General features: G+C 31.6%; 2 protein-coding genes across 3 annotated transcripts; both read right to left on the bottom strand.

Moving 5' to 3' along the window:
* Nucleotides 1-4,923: 4,923 nt before the first annotated feature.
* LOC141678283 (F-box protein CPR1-like) lies at nucleotides 4,924-7,579 on the bottom strand. Of its 2 annotated transcripts, XM_074484561.1 has the most exons (3): nucleotides 6,251-7,579; nucleotides 5,679-5,786; nucleotides 4,932-5,256 (listed from the first exon to the last, which is right to left on the bottom strand). In XM_074484561.1, the coding sequence occupies exons 1-2, from the start codon at nucleotides 7,449-7,451 to the stop codon at nucleotides 5,722-5,724; spliced, it is 1,266 nt and encodes a 421-aa protein (XP_074340662.1). In that variant the 5' UTR covers nucleotides 7,452-7,579; the 3' UTR covers nucleotides 4,932-5,256; nucleotides 5,679-5,721. The 2 variants fall into 2 exon arrangements, with proteins under 2 accessions (XP_074340661.1, XP_074340662.1); XM_074484560.1 differs by having other exon boundaries at nucleotides 4,924-5,786.
* A 4,919-nt stretch (nucleotides 7,580-12,498) lies between these two features.
* Nucleotides 12,499-14,955, bottom strand: LOC141678392 (F-box protein CPR1-like). Its single transcript, XM_074484697.1, has 3 exons — nucleotides 13,818-14,955; nucleotides 13,246-13,353; nucleotides 12,499-12,823 (listed from the first exon to the last, which is right to left on the bottom strand). The coding sequence occupies exons 1-2, from the start codon at nucleotides 14,857-14,859 to the stop codon at nucleotides 13,289-13,291; spliced, it is 1,107 nt and encodes a 368-aa protein (XP_074340798.1). The 5' UTR covers nucleotides 14,860-14,955; the 3' UTR covers nucleotides 12,499-12,823; nucleotides 13,246-13,288.
* Between the last annotated feature and the right edge of the window lie 2,553 nt (nucleotides 14,956-17,508).

Here is a 17,508-nt window from a genome sequence, read left to right as displayed (position 1 = left end):
AATACTTGCAATCTACAGTGGTTTAACAAGTTGAATTTGTTTTTACAACGAGCCTCGTACTTAATTTAACTGATGCCAGAAGTGTCGCTTCCATGAGGAACACGGAAAGATTAGCTCCAACCGGTCAGGAGTAAAGGAAAGGAGCATGAGTGAAATTCAAAAATATAATTATTATTTGCAATTGAAAGAGGTCTTGCTACCATTTACTTGTATATTTGTAACCATAAACTATGACAGCTGCTGAACATTTTCCATGATACCAGTAGAATAAATGACAGATAAATGGCAATGTCTGATTAGTTTTATTGTATGAACCATTAAGATACACCCTAGAGTTGATCAACATATATGTAATAGAAGAAAAATCATTTGAATTATAAAGGTCAAGTTTCAACTTACACGAATCATGGTAGTTAATGTGGTGAAGTATTTGCCAGAAGACTCAAAACTCAAAGATCCCCCTGAATAGTTCAGTCACAAAGTTTGCGATCACAGAGAAGATTGATTCTACACATTGATATGCAAAATTAGTAATTAATGACTGTCATTAACCAGAACCAAATGGAGTATACTACAAACGTCATAGATGGCCAACAGATCACTGTAAGAACTTATAATTGCTCTTATCCTCTTAACAGAGAGTAAAGAATCCATTGAGGTAATTCAAGAACATTAATATCATAAATGAAGTAAAACAGGTGCTATCAGTAATTAATGCAGAACATTGTGAAAATAAGTTAAAGTGATGCAACAGCAAGTTTAATTGAAATGATCAAGAAGGAAAGAACACTTAAAATTGGATACTCATATAGTTTAAAAGACAAGTTCAAAATACAAGCTTTAATAAGTTCCAAAATAGTACAAGGAAACTGCAAAAACAACTTGCTGATAGCTAGGACTAAATGATATGCAATTGACTTAAAAAATTCAGCATAAGAATTAAAGATATAGGATTGAGTAGGATTGATTACCTTCATTACTTTGTATATCGTCTTCGACAACCTTTTCCTCTCCTATATGCTGATTCTCCTTATCACTTGAACCGCAATCAAGATGAACAAGACTTTCAACACAGACGTCTGAGCCAAAGTAGTCAGGCAAACCCCTAATATTTATCTCTCGTCCTTCCTCTCCCTTGACTAGATCATACCATAACAACTTCATGCGGTTATCCAAAAGTACATTCTTACCACGCTTTGAATATGCCAATGGCTTACAAAATTTACTTGGATAATCTAGTGAAAGTAATTTTGTCCACGAATACGGTTCTTTGTCTACTTCGTGGAGTATCCATGTGTCTGAAAAGCCCACCGAGTCCTCTTCACCTTCAACGACCAAAGAGCAGTGAGCCCAAAGAGATTCTTCCAACGACCCAATTGTAATTTCAACCTCAGAACTAATATCTTCATATAGGGGCGTTGGTATAATCCTATACTCTTCCGGTGCAAGATCAAATGCAACAATTAAGCTGCGGAAATTAGAATCAACACTTCGCTCCACACAAGTCCAGTATAAGGAACCACCAACATATGCACCATAACATCCACTTTTACAAACAAAATACGGAAAGTCTCCTATTTTTCTCCATATATTTGATTTCAAACTAAAAACATAAGCTTCCTTAACAATTTCCTCACCATTTAGTACTGCTGTAATATCCAACTGAAAAGACATCACAACTTTGTAATCATCATTGAAATGATCATACCCAAAGCCAAAATTATATTTAATATTCCCATTTGGATTCTGAGGAGTACTTGCACGAGGATGAATCAGGTCAATATAAGTACGAATAGTTGGATTCCAAAAGGTTATATGTTCATATCCATCGTACAATAAGACTACACCATTACAGGTGCCAATAAATTTACTGAAAAAATCCCAGTCCATAGGACATTTTAGTACAGAATGTAAGAGTGTATCAATATCAACACGATGCATACCTGCATCACTGCCAACAGAAGCCATTCCTATGCTCCTGCAAAGTATGATAAGATTAGAGCGAGTTCTCATGGAATTACACCAATGCAGGTTGGCAAAGTATCGACTGTCGATCAAATCACAATAGGCTTTCGAAACTGAGCGATAGCACAACAGTTTTTTGGCAGGTAAGTGAGCGAAAATGCATACCACTACCTCAAAGGGAGCATCAAAGAACATCTCCTTTGACATTTTTAAGGGGTTATAAGGATGAAGATGGGAAAAATGAAGAGTTGAAAGGATGAATATGAAATGAGTGTAACCAAAGTCTTTTGAGTTAAGGAAAAGGGGGATTATGTCATTAAAACTACGTGTAAGTTGGCTACCTGTAAGTTGGGCAGGACTAGGACTACGTGTAACAAGCACAATACTTTAGCAGCAATAAAAGAGATGAACATCCTCATCCCTTTGCATACAATGTCAATATGTAACGTATGCATTCTCCTACATGCATCCTCATCTTGAAGGGAAAAAAGCAAAGGGAGGGGTTAAAGGGAGGGGTTAGGCATGCCTCTCATTTGGGGTTCTGGGGTTCGGGCTGTTCTCGACACTAGCTATATCTCTAGTTATTGTTCTCAACACTTTGCTACTCTCTTCTTTTTTTTTTATGAATTTTATGGTATGTTTTGTGATGAAAAAGTATTAAGTTGTAATTATAAAATGAATATTTTTATTACTAGTTTAATTAATTTAGAATTAACAAATAATGTATTTTGGTATTGTAATTTAATTATTTTATATTAACTTTTAGCTTGTGACATTCTAGTTTGAATTTTGGGATTATTCAAGATTATGTACATTGATAATTTCAGTTTATAAAATGAATTTGATTTATTAGTTAATTGTATTAATATTATATAAATGTAATATATCTTACATTTGTTTTTTTTCTATAATCATTATTTTTTTATTATTTCTTGTAAGTTCTGGTCTAAATAACTTTCTTATGTAAATGAATTTAATATAATTATAATGATTTGTTTGGAGATTAATATTTATACATACTGATATCTTTTATAAATCAATGTAAATAGATACTTATAATTAATGGTAAAACTTTATTCTCATTAGTTCAAATACATTTTATATATTTTTAATTGTATATTTTTAAATTTTTTATCTCACTATGCATTCCAAATTTAATTATACTTTTGTATAAATTTGTTATATATATATATATATTTGCAAAAGATGATAATGATATTATATAATTGTATACATTCTCATTTATAATAATTTTTTTTGTAATTTGATTTTTTCAAAAAGAAATATAACATAGACAAATGTAGGTTTAAAATTCATCATTTCATAGATTGTATATCCCAAATACTCCAACATGAACTAAAACTAAAAACATAGATGTAAGTTTATAGTTGTGAATAAAGAGGAAACTATTTTTTTTAAATTTTCTAAGTATTTTAGATAATTACCAAATTGAAATATAAATAAGGAAGAATATTAAACAATCTAAAATATTTGGTTAGAAATGACTTATATATATATGACTTAAATAAATATGAGAAATCACTAATATTTAATCAAAATTTAATTAATGGGATAATTTTATTATTTTTCATAAAAGGATTGATTGATAATTGATTAAATAGTGCTAAATTTTAAACCTTTTCTAGCTACACTTTAATTAAGTTTCAAAAATAGTTATCCTCTTTTTAGTTTTGCCATGTTGTCGCTTGTTTTGTCCACTAGGTAGTCTTGTTCATAACTAATTTTTCTAAGAAAATTTATTCTCATGAGTTTTAAATTTTAACTAGTGTAGTTTATAAATTTAGAAATCAATATAAGATAACTAGTAATGTCCATTAATACCAACTTGCCAACTTATAAGTTTTAGGGATTATTTCATAGATATCCAAGTTTTACATTTTTTTTACAAAGTTACTATATTTTTAAAAAATAATTGTAAAAATATGTTGTGCAACTTTGAAACCATTTTGCAACCAAGTCTGAAATTGAATTTGAAAAATATTTACGAAAATATGTTCTGCAAATTTCTAACCATATTTACAACATAATTTGTAACCGAAATGTAACTTAAACAAGCAATTGCACAATTTAAAATAAATGCAAGTTATTATGCAATATTGTATGTTAGGAATATGTTGTGAACTTGATAGTAAATTGAACAAAACACTTTAGTAGATTTAACTTAGTGTTTTTAGCTCTCGACGGATGTTCTATAATAGTCCCGACGGATGAACTTTATAGTCCCGACGGATGACCACTGAACTTTATAGCTCCCGACAGATGTTCTATAATAGTCCCAACGGATGAACTTTATAGTCCCTACGGATGACCACTGAACATCCATCAAGAGTATAGCTTATATAATAATAAGGCTTCTAGCACATGTGTGCAAATAATAATGTATTAGTTGAGTAGCTTGTATAGGATTCTTTAAGTCATGTTCTACTAGATTGATATACAGAATAGGGTGGCTAATTGTAAATATAAGATGTCTTGCAATTCCGTATAAGTGAAATAGAGTCAAGTGGCAGAAAGGCTCCTCACGGATGATCTACAAAGGCTCCCGACAGATAATCAACAAGGAATCCAACGGATGACCAACGTAGTCCCGACGGATGATCATATTCAAAAGTGCAGTTGACATTGACTATACAGTCACATGCGTCGGATGTTTACAAATGGAATGTGGCAGCCTGATTGCAGGATTTAGAGAACAAAGAAGCATTACAATTTTCATGCAATTATGAAGATATTCAAAGATGCTGGATAGTGTAATGAAGCAGCATGAAATTAGACTAAAAATAATTTTTGTTTTACTTGTTTGTCTTTTTATCATGTAACTTGGTAGTATATAAACCAAGTGAATGAGTAGACTTCATACACCTATACATTGGGAATATGCCTCATGGCCAAAATACTAGTAACAAACTAAAGACTCCAGAAATAGAATAAATGCAATGCAACAGAATTGAAAAAGAAAAAGAAGGTAACAACGATAAACTGAGTGGTCCAGGCAGCTAGCATTGATATGACAACATGTGTAAATTGAGGTGGCAGCTGACATGGAACATATACATCATTATAAGTAATTAATTTTATACAAACATGCATCAATTATAAAGATCCAACCGTATATTTACATATAAGCATCCATGATCCTAACATCATACTACAGACATTTATAACTTGAAGAGACAACTTGCATTACTAGTCATCAAAAGAACTGGATGATCGGACTTCATCTCCTTGGATCTCACATGTGTCGAGCTATAGTATTAAGAAACGCCGGATCTGTCATAAAAACTCTCAGAATTAATACTTGCAATCTACAGTGGTTTAACAAGTTGAATTTGTTTTTACAACGAGCCTCGTACTTAATTTAACTGATGCCAGAAGTGTCGCTTCCATGAGGAACACGGAAAGATTAGCTCCAACCGGTCAGGAGTAAAGGAAAGGAGCATGAGTGAAATTCAAAAATATAATTATTATTTGCAATTGAAAGAGGTCTTGCTACCATTTACTTGTATATTTGTAACCATAAACTATGACAGCTGCTGAACATTTTCCATGATACCAGTAGAATAAATGACAGATAAATGGCAATGTCTGATTAGTTTTATTGTATGAACCATTAAGATACACCCTAGAGTTGATCAACATATATGTAATAGAAGAAAAATCATTTGAATTATAAAGGTCAAGTTTCAACTTACACGAATCATGGTAGTTAATGTGGTGAAGTATTTGCCAGAAGACTCAAAACTCAAAGATCCCCCTGAATAGTTCAGTCACAAAGTTTGCGATCACAGAGAAGATTGATTCTACACATTGATATGCAAAATTAGTAATTAATGACTGTCATTAACCAGAACCAAATGGAGTATACTACAAACGTCATAGATGGCCAACAGATCACTGTAAGAACTTATAATTGCTCTTATCCTCTTAACAGAGAGTAAAGAATCCATTGAGGTAATTCAAGAACATTAATATCATAAATGAAGTAAAACAGGTGCTATCAGTAATTAATGCAGAACATTGTGAAAATAAGTTAAAGTGATGCAACAGCAAGTTTAATTGAAATGATCAAGAAGGAAAGAACACTTAAAATTGGATACTCATATAGTTTAAAAGACAAGTTCAAAATACAAGCTTTAATAAGTTCCAAAATAGTACAAGGAAACTGCAAAAACAACTTGCTGATAGCTAGGACTAAATGATATGCAATTGACTTAAAAAATTCAGCATAAGAATTAAAGATATAGGATTGAGTAGGATTGATTACCTTCATTACTTTGTATATCGTCTTCGACAACCTTTTCCTCTCCTATATGCTGATTCTCCTTATCACTTGAACCGCAATCAAGATGAACAAGACTTTCAACACAGACGTCTGAGCCAAAGTAGTCAGGCAAACCCCTAATATTTATCTCTCGTCCTTCCTCTCCCTTGACTAGATCATACCATAACAACTTCATGCGGTTATCCAAAAGTACATTCTTACCACGCTTTGAATATGCCAATGGCTTACAAAATTTACTTGGATAATCTAGTGAAAGTAATTTTGTCCACGAATACGGTTCTTTGTCTACTTCGTGGAGTATCCATGTGTCTGAAAAGCCCACCGAGTCCTCTTCACCTTCAACGACCAAAGAGCAGTGAGCCCAAAGAGATTCTTCCAACGACCCAATTGTAATTTCAACCTCAGAACTAATATCTTCATATAGGGGCGTTGGTATAATCCTATACTCTTCCGTTGCAAGATCAAATGCAACAATTAAGCTGCGGAAATTAGAATCAACACTTCGCTCCACACAAGTCCAGTATAAGGAACCACCAACATATGCACCATAACATCCACTTTTACAAACAAAATACGGAAAGTCTCCTATTTTTCTCCATATATTTGATTTCAAACTAAAAACATAAGCTTCCTTAACAATTTCCTCACCATTTAGTACTGCTGTAATATCCAACTGAAAAGACATCACCACTTTGTAATCATCATTGAAATGATCATACCCAAAGCCAAAATTATATTTAATATTCCCATTTGGATTCTGAGGAGTACTTGCACGAGGATGAATCAGGTCAATATAAGTACGAATAGTCGGATTCCAAAAGGTTATATGTTCATATCCATCGTACAATAAGACTACACCATTACAGGTGCCAATAAATTTACTGAAAAAATCCCAGTCCATAGGACATTTTAGTACAGAATGTAAGAGTGTATCAATATCAACACGATGCATACCTGCATCACTGCCAACAGAAGCCATTCCTATGCTCCTGCAAAGTATGATAAGATTAGAGCGAGTTCTCATGGAATTACACCAATGCAGGTTGGCAAAGTATCGACTGTCGATCAAATCACAATAGGCTTTCGAAACTGAGCGATAGCACAACAGTTTTTTGGCAGGTAAGTGAGCGAAAATGCATACCACTACCTCAAAGGGAGCATCAAAGAACATCTCCTTTGACATTTTTAAGGGGTTATAAGGATGAAGATGGGAAAAATGAAGAGTTGAAAGGATGAATATGAAATGAGTGTAACCAAAGTCTTTTGAGTTAAGGAAAAGGGGGATTATGTCATTAAAACTACGTGTAAGTTGGCTACGTGTAAGTTGGGCAGGACTAGGACTACGTGTAACAAGCACAATACTTTGCTACTCTCTTCTTTTTTTTTTTATGAATTTTATGGTATGTTTTGTGATGAAAAAGTATTAAGTTGTAATTATAAAATGAATATTTCTATTACTAGTTTAATTAATTTAGAATTAACAAATAATGTATTTTGGTATTGTAATTTAATTATTTTATATTAACTTTTAGCTTGTGACATTCTAGTTTGAATTTTGGGATTATTCAAGATTATGTACATTGATAATTTCAGTTTATAAAATGAATTTGATTTATTAGTTAATTGTATTAATATTATATAAATGTAATATATCTTTCATTTGTTTTTCTTCTATAATCATTATTTTTTGATTATTTTTTGTAAGTTCTGGTCTAAATAACTTTCTTATGTAAATGAATTTAATATAATTATAATGATTTGTTTGGAGATTAATATTTATACATACTGATATCTTTTATAAATCAATGTAAATAGATACTTATAATTAATGGTAAAACTTTATTCTCATTAGTTCAAATACATTTTATATATTTTTAATTGTATATTTTTAAAATTTTTATCTCACTATGCATTCCAAATTTAATTATACTTTTGTATAAATTTGTTATATATATATATTTGCAAAAGATGATAATGATATTATATAATTGTATACATTCTCATTTATAATAATTTTTTTTGTAATTTGATTTTTTCAAAAAGAAATGTAACATAGACAAATGTAGGTTTAAAATTCATCATTTCATAGATTGTATATCCCAAATACTCCAACATGAACTAAAACTAAAAACATAGATGTAAGTTTATAGTTGTGAATAAAGAGGAAACTATTTTTTTAAATTTTCTAAGTATTTTAGATAATTACCAAATTGAAATATAAATAAGGAAGAATATTAAATAATCTAAAATATTTGGTTAGAAATGACTTATATATATATGACTTAAATAAATATGAGAAATCACTAATATTTAATCAAAATTTAATTAATGGGATAATTTTATTATTTTTCATAAAAGGATTGATTGATAATTGATTAAATAGTGCTAAATTTTAAACCTTTTCTAGCTACACTTTAATTAAGTTTCAAAAATAGTTATCCTCTTTTTAGTTTTGCCATGTTGTCGCTTGTTTTGTCCACTAGGTAGTCTTGTTAATAACTAATTTTTCTAAGAAAATTTATTCTCATGAGTTTTAAATTTTAACTAGTGTAGTTTATAAATTTAGAAATCAATATAAGATAACTAGTAATGTCCATTAATACCAACTTGCCAACTTATAAGTTTTAGGGATTATTTCATAGATATCCAAGTTTTACATTTTTTTTACAAAGTTACTATATTTTTAAAAAATAATTGTAAAAATATGTTGTGCAACTTTGAAACCATTTTGCAACCAAGTTTGAAATTGAATTTGAAAAATATTTGCGAAAATATGTTCTGCAAATTTCTAACCATATTTACAAGATAATTTGTAACCGAAATGTAACTTAAACAAGCAATTGCACAATTTAAAATAAATGCAAGTTATTATGCAATATTGTATGTTAGGAATATGTTGTGAACTTGATAGTAAATTGAACAAAACACTTTAGTAGATTTAACTTAGTGTTTTTAGCTCTCGACGGATGTTCTATAATAGTCCCGACGGATGAACTTTATAGTCCCGACGGATGACCACTGAACATCCATCAAGAGTGTAGCTTATATAATAATAAGTCTTCTAGCACATGTGTGCAAATAATAATGTATTAGTTGAGTAGCTTGTATAGGATTCTTTAAGTCATGTTCTACTAGATTGATATACAGAATAGGGTGGCTAATTGTAAATATAAGATGTCTTGCAATTCCGTATAAGTGAAATAGAGTCAAGTGGCAGAAAGGCTCCTCACGGATGATCTACAAAGGCTCCCGACAGATAATCAACAAGGAATCCAACGGATGACCAACGTAGTCCCGACGGATGATCATATTCAAAAGTGCAGTTGACATTGACTATACAGTCACATGCGTCGGATGTTTACAAATGGAATGTGGCAGCCTGATTGCAGGATTTAGAGAACAAAGAAGCATTACAATTTTCATGCAATTATGAAGATATTCAAAGATGCTGGATAGTGTAATGAAGCAGCATGAAATTAGACTAAAAATAATTTTTGTTTTACTTGTTTGTCTTTTTATCATGTAACTTGGTAGTATATAAACCAAGTGTAGCGAGTAGAACAAGTTATCAAGAAAGTAAGCATTATTTTCAGAAAGGGATCTTTACTCCAACATCCTTCCTGCTCATCTTGTTAGTTGCTTTGATCTTTAAACTCTTAGTGTGTCAAGAGCTTGCTCTGATACCAATTGTTAATCCCGGACAATCTAATAGTTGAATTACAAAAGGGGGGGTTGAATATAATTCTTGGTTTCTTCTTCGATTTTAAGAACTTATCTAACAAATATACATGACGGTGTTTGAATATGCAAAAGTGCGAAATGAAAGTATTGATGTATTCAAACAGAAAGTAATTTAAACATAAGTATTTAAAAACTTTCTGGTGGATTGAACTTATCCACTAAATATATGTATATTTCGAGAACTCCGTGATACAAAGATTGTACACAGCTGCTTACAAGTAGAATCACAAGGAACGAAGAAATTCTTCAGAGATACAACCTTCTCTATTTCTCTAGTTGATTGCTTGATTTACTACGACCTACTCTTGATTTATATATTACCAAGTTACAAGTGAATAAAATAAACTAATAAAATAAAATGTGTCTTTGTCTAATAACATGCTTCTTCATTTCTCCATCCAGTATCTTTTGTTTTCTTCAAGAAAGCATGAAAATGAAAATGCTTTTTTATTCTCTAAAACCTGATTATAGGCTGCCACATTCCTTTTGTGTGTAATCAACCCATGTGACTGTCAAATCACTATCAACTCCTGTTTGAAATTCGTTATCCGTCGAGACTCAGTTGGATCATCCATTGAAACTCCATTGAATCATCCATCGAAACTCAATTGAATCATCCGTCGAAACTCAATTGAGTCATCCATTGAAATGTGACTTGGGTCATTCGTCGAAGCCTTGTGATGAACATCCGTCAAAAGTGTTTCCATAGCAGTTGACTCAATTTCACTTATGTAAAATTACTAGGCATCTAATATATACAATTTTCCAACCTATTTTACATATTATTCTTGCAGTCAACATAAATTAGAATGTCCTACAACTTCTAATTCTTTAAGGCATTACTACACACATGAATGTGCTACAAAATACTTATTAATACATAAACTACTCGTTCAACAGATGACATATAAGATCATCCGTCGAAAGCTACAAACACACTTAATCAAATTTACTAAGGTATTTTTACAACTTATCAAGCCTGTAACATGTTCCTAACACTGTGTTTAAATTGTGGGACGTACAACACTTTATGCAAAACCAGGCCATTCGAGAGTTTGACATCACCAGTGTGAGTTATCTTTGCCGTGTCACCAGTTGGTAACTTGATAATAAGTTCAGTTTTAGCTGGTTGAACATTCATCAAATTATCAAGACTTGATGTCATATGGTCACTTTCTCCGGAGTCTATAATCCAGGTGTCCTTATCTACATTCAACCTATTAATTGACACCATTCCTGAGAAATAATTTTCCAGTTCATCCTCAGTTTCATAACCTTTAACTTGGGACTTACCCTCACTTAGCAGTAACTTCAGTAATTGTTGTAGTTGTTGTGCTTTAGAAACAACTTCACTTTCATCAGCTTGTGAATTAACTTGGGCATTGTTGGCCATTTCGTGATGATCAACTCTATGATTTGACTAAACATGGTTGATAGCTCAAATTCACTGTGGTGTAGGACATCAGTTTGGGTTTCTTCTTGCTGGATAGCAGCAAATGCCATTTCCACACTAGGTAAGGGAATCCGCATTAAAAGTTGACTACGAACAGCAGAGTAACACTCATCTAAACCATTTAAAATTGAAACAGTTTTGACTCAGCCTTTTGGGTTTCAATAGCGGTTAAAAGAGATGTCACATCAATGGCTATAGTGGTTACAATCGACAAGGTATTCATAGAGTCAAGCTCTTCCCATAACCTACTGAGGGTAGTAAAATAATCATTAATTTTTAGCTTGTTTTGTTTATGCCCAAAGAGGTCTTTACTCGACTTATACTTTCGAGACCCATTGCTTAACAAAAAGCGCTTTTCAAGCTCAAGCCATATATCATAAGCAGTATTAATGAACAAAATAGACTGCCTTATATTATCAAATACGTTACTATGAAGCCAAGAAATTAATAGGTCATTGCACGTATCCCATTGTGCAGCTTTTGTTACATTATCTGTGCTCCTTTTGGCTGTACCATTCAAGAACCCCAACTTTCTTTTGGATGATAGCTGAATTTCAAAGGATCTTTTTCAGGACTTATAGTCACCAGCTCCTTGCAGATTTGTCACACTAATTGAGAGTGAATAATGAGATGGGTGTAAGAACAAAGGATTTTGCATATCTGCAAAGGTAAGACGTCCTCCAATTACCATGATACAGAAGTTTCTCAAAAAAAAAGACTTGTTTCTTTGTTAATCTGGAAGAATCAAATCAAGGATTGAGGAGAATGAAATAAAAGAAGAGTGCTTTGATATGATGGGTGAAAAGGGATGAAGCTAAATCTGCAGTGCTAGCTTTGATACTATGTAGACATCTAGAGCAAATAGTGAATTGCAGATAAAGCAATGAACAAGAAATACTAAGCAATGCTTCAATAATAATTCATTGTCATCTGAATGAGTAGACTTCATACACCTATACATTGGGAATATGCCTCATGGCCAAAATACTAGTAACAAACTAAAGACTCCAGAAATAGAATAAATGCAATGCAACAGAATTGAAAAAGAAAAAGAAGGTAACAACGATAAACTGAGTGGTCCAGGCAGCTAGCATTGATATGACAACATGTGTAAATTGAGGTGGCAGCTGACATGGAACATATACATCATTATAAGTAATTAATTTTATACAAACATGCATCAATTATAAAGATCCAACCGTATATTTACATATAAGCATCCATGATCCTAACATCATACTACAGACATTTATAACTTGAAGAGACAACTTGCATTACTAGTCATCAAAAGAACTGGATGATCGGACTTCATCTCCTTGGATCTCACATGTGTCGAGCTATAGTATTAAGAAACGCCGGATCTGTCATAAAAACTCTCAGAATTAATATTTGCAATCTACAGTGGTTTAACAAGTTGAATTTGTTTTTACAACGAGCCTCGTACTTAATTTAACTGATGCCAGAAGTGTCGCTTCCATGAGGAACACGGAAAGATTAGCTCCAACCGGTCAGGAGTAAAGGAAAGGAGCATGAGTGAAATTCAAAAATATAATTATTATTTGCAATTGAAAGAGGTCTTGCTACCATTTACTTGTATATTTGTAACCATAAACTATGACAGCTGCTGAACATTTTCCATGATACCAGTAGAATAAATGACAGATAAATGGCAATGTCTGATTAGTTTTATTGTATGAACCATTAAGATACACCCTAGAGTTGATCAACATATATGTAATAGAAGAAAAATCATTTGAATTATAAAGGTCAAGTTTCAACTTACACGAATCATGGTAGTTAATGTGGTGAAGTATTTGCCAGAAGACTCAAAACTCAAAGATCCCCCTGAATAGTTCAGTCACAAAGTTTGCGATCACAGAGAAGATTGATTCTACACATTGATATGCAAAATTAGTAATTAATGACTGTCATTAACCAGAACCAAATGGAGTATACTACAAACGTCATAGATGGCCAACAGATCACTGTAAGAACTTATAATTGCTCTTATCCTCTTAACAGAGAGTAAAGAATCCATTGAGGTAATTCAAGAACATTAATATCATAAATGAAGTAAAACAGGTGCTATCAGTAATTAATGCAGAACATTGTGAAAATAAGTTAAAGTGATGCAACAGCAAGTTTAATTGAAATGATCAAGAAGGAAAGAACACTTAAAATTGGATACTCATATAGTTTAAAAGACAAGTTCAAAATACAAGCTTTAATAAGTTCCAAAATAGTACAAGGAAACTGCAAAAACAACTTGCTGATAGCTAGGACTAAATGATATGCAATTGACTTAAAAAATTCAGCATAAGAATTAAAGATATAGGATTGAGTAGGATTGATTACCTTCATTACTTTGTATATCGTCTTCGACAACCTTTTCCTCTCCTATATGCTGATTCTCCTTATCACTTGAACCGCAATCAAGATGAACAAGACTTTCAACACAGACGTCTGAGCCAAAGTAGTCAGGCAAACCCCTAATATTTATCTCTCGTCCTTCCTCTCCCTTGACTAGATCATACCATAACAACTTCATGCGGTTATCCAAAAGTACATTCTTACCACGCTTTGAATATGCCAATGGCTTACAAAATTTACTTGGATAATCTAGTGAAAGTAATTTTGTCCACGAATACGGTTCTTTGTCTACTTCGTGGAGTATCCATGTGTCTGAAAAGCCCACCGAGTCCTCTTCACCTTCAACGACCAAAGAGCAGTGAGCCCAAAGAGATTCTTCCAACGACCCAATTGTAATTTCAACCTCAGAACTAATATCTTCATATAGGGGCGTTGGTATAATCCTATACTCTTCCGTTGCAAGATCAAATGCAACAATTAAGCTGCGGAAATTAGAATCAACACTTCGCTCCACACAAGTCCAGTATAAGGAACCACCAACATATGCACCATAACATCCACTTTTACAAACAAAATACGGAAAGTCTCCTATTTTTCTCCATATATTTGATTTCAAACTAAAAACATAAGCTTCCTTAACAATTTCCTCACCATTTAGTACTGCTGTAATATCCAACTGAAAAGACATCACCACTTTGTAATCATCATTGAAATGATCATACCCAAAGCCAAAATTATATTTAATATTCCCATTTGGATTCTGAGGAGTACTTGCACGAGGATGAATCAGGTCAATATAAGTACGAATAGTCGGATTCCAAAAGGTTATATGTTCATATCCATCGTACAATAAGACTACACCATTACAGGTGCCAATAAATTTACTGAAAAAATCCCAGTCCATAGGACATTTTAGTACAGAATGTAAGAGTGTATCAATATCAACACGATGCATACCTGCATCACTGCCAACAGAAGCCATTCCTATGCTCCTGCAAAGTATGATAAGATTAGAGCGAGTTCTCATGGAATTACACCAATGCAGGTTGGCAAAGTATCGACTGTCGATCAAATCACAATAGGCTTTCGAAACTGAGCGATAGCACAACAGTTTTTTGGCAGGTAAGTGAGCGAAAATGAATACCACTACCTCAAAGGGAGCATCAAAGAACATCTCCTTTGACATTTTTAAGGGGTTATAAGGATGAAGATGGGAAAAATGAAGAGTTGAAAGGATGAATATGAAATGAGTGTAACCAAAGTCTTTTGAGTTAAGGAAAAGGGGGATTATGTCATTAAAACTACGTGTAAGTTGGCTACGTGTAAGTTGGGCAGGACTAGGACTACGTGTAACAAGCACAATACTTTAGCAGCAATAAAAGAGATGAACATCCTCATCCCTTTGCATACAATGTCAATATGTAACGTATGCATTCTCCTATATGCATCCTCATCTTGAAGGGAAAAAAGCAAAGGGAGGGGTTAAAGGGAGGGGTTAGGCATGCCTCTCATTTGGGGTTCTGGGGTTCGGGCTGTTCTCGACACTAGCTATCATTAGGTGCTATCTCTAGTTATTGTTCTCAACACTTTGCTACTCTCTTCTTTTTTTTTTTTATGAATTTTATGGTATGTTTTGTGATGAAAAAGTATTAAGTTGTAATTATAAAATGAATATTTCTATTACTAGTTTAATTAATTTAGAATTAACAAATAATGTATTTTGGTATTGTAATTTAATTATTTTATATAACTTTTAGCTTGTGACATTCTAGTTTGAATTTTGGGATTATTCAAGATTATGTACATTGATAATTTCAGTTTATAAAATGAATTTGATTTATTAGTTAATTGTATTAATATTATATAAATGTAATATATCTTTCATTTGTTTTTTTTCTATAATCATTATTTTTTGATTATTTCTTGTAAGTTCTGGTCTAAATAACTTTCTTATGTAAATGAATTTAATATAATTATAATGATTTGTTTGGAGATTAATATTTATAAATACTGATATCTTTTATAAATCAATGTAAATAGATACTTATAATTAATGGTAAAACTTTATTCTCATTAGTTTAAATACATTTTATATATTTTTAATTGTATATTTTTAAAATTTTTATCTCACTATGCATTCCAAATTTAATTATACTTTTGTATAAATTTGTTATATATATATATATTTGCAAAAGATGATAATGATATTATATAATTGTATACATTCTCATTTATAATAATTTTTTTTGTAATTTGATTTTTTCAAAAAGAAATGTAACATAGACAAATGTAGGTTTAAAATTCATCATTTCATAGATTGTATATCCCAAATACTCCAACATGAACTAAAACTAAAAACATAGATGTAAGTTTATAGTTGTGAATAAAGAGGAAACTATTTTTTTAAATTTTCTAAGTATTTTAGATAATTACCAAATTGAAATATAAATAAGGAAGAATATTAAATAATCTAAAATATTTGGTTAGAAATGACTTATATATATATGACTTAAATAAATATGAGAAATCACTAATATTTAATCAAAATTTAATTAATGGGATAATTTTATTATTTTTCATAAAAGGATTGATTGATAATTGATTAAATAGTGCTAAATTTTAAACCTTTTCTAGCTACACTTTAATTAAGTTTCAAAAATAGTTATCCTCTTTTTAGTTTTGCCATGTTGTCGCTTGTTTTGTCCACTAGGTAGTCTTGTTAATAACTAATTTTTCTAAGAAAATTTATTCTCATGAGTTTTAAATTTTAACTAGTGTAGTTTATAAATTTAGAAATCAATATAAGATAACTAGTAATGTCCATTAATACCAACTTGCCAACTTATAAGTTTTAGGGATTATTTCATAGATATCCAAGTTTTACATTTTTTTTACAAAGTTACTATATTTTTAAAAAATAATTGTAAAAATATGTTGTGCAACTTTGAAACCATTTTGCAACCAAGTCTGAAATTGAATTTGAAAAATATTTGCGAAAATATGTTCTGCAAATTTCTAACCATATTTACAACACAATTTGTAACCGAAATGTAACTTAAACAAGCAATTGCACAATTTAAAATAAATGCAAGTTATTATGCAATATTGTATGTTAGGAATATGTTGTGAACTTGATAGTAAATTGAACAAAACACTTTAGTAGATTTAACTTAGTGTTTTTAGCTCCCGACAGATGTTCTATAATAGTCCCAACGGATGAACTTTATAGTCCCTACGGATGACCACTGAACATCCATCAAGAGTATAGCTTATATAATAATAAGGCTTCTAGCACATGTGTGCAAATAATAATGTATTAGTTGAGTAGCTTGTATAGGATTCTTTAAGTCATGTTCTACTAGATTGATATACAGAATAGGGTGGCTAATTGTAAATATAAGATGTCTTGCAATTCAGTATAAGTGAAATAGAGTCAAGTGGCAGAAAGGCTCCTCACGGATGATCTACAAAGGCTCCCGACAGATAATCAACAAGGAATCCAACGGATGACCAACGTAGTCCCGACGGATGATCATATTCAAAAGTTCAGTTGACATTGACTATACAGTCACATGCGTCGGATGTTTATAAATGGAATGTGGCAGCCTAATTGCAGGATTTAGAGAACAAAGAAGCATTACAATTTTCATGCAATTATGAAGATATTCAAAGATGC

The sequence above is a fragment of the Apium graveolens genome, chromosome 8 (assembly GCF_009905375.1).
Source record: "Apium graveolens cultivar Ventura chromosome 8, ASM990537v1, whole genome shotgun sequence".
Classification (NCBI taxonomy): Eukaryota; Viridiplantae; Streptophyta; class Magnoliopsida; order Apiales; family Apiaceae; genus Apium; species Apium graveolens.
Note: the sequence above shows the minus strand (reverse complement) of the source record. Positions and strands in the feature narration are given on the sequence as shown.

Bases quoted from the DNA above. Each gene is read 5' to 3' on its own strand.
- LOC141678283 (XM_074484560.1), bottom strand. From the start codon at position 7,451: ATGTCAAAGGAGATGTTCTTTGATGCTCCCTTTGAGGTAGTGGTATGC. The intron at 5,787-6,250 runs GTAATCAATCCT...ATCAATGTGTAG, and splicing joins CGATATACAAAGTAATGAAG to AATCAATCTTCTCTGTGATC.
- LOC141678392 (XM_074484697.1), bottom strand. From the start codon at position 14,859: ATGAGAACTCGCTCTAATCTTATCATACTTTGCAGGAGCATAGGAATG. The intron at 13,354-13,817 runs GTAATCAATCCT...ATCAATGTGTAG, and splicing joins CGATATACAAAGTAATGAAG to AATCAATCTTCTCTGTGATC.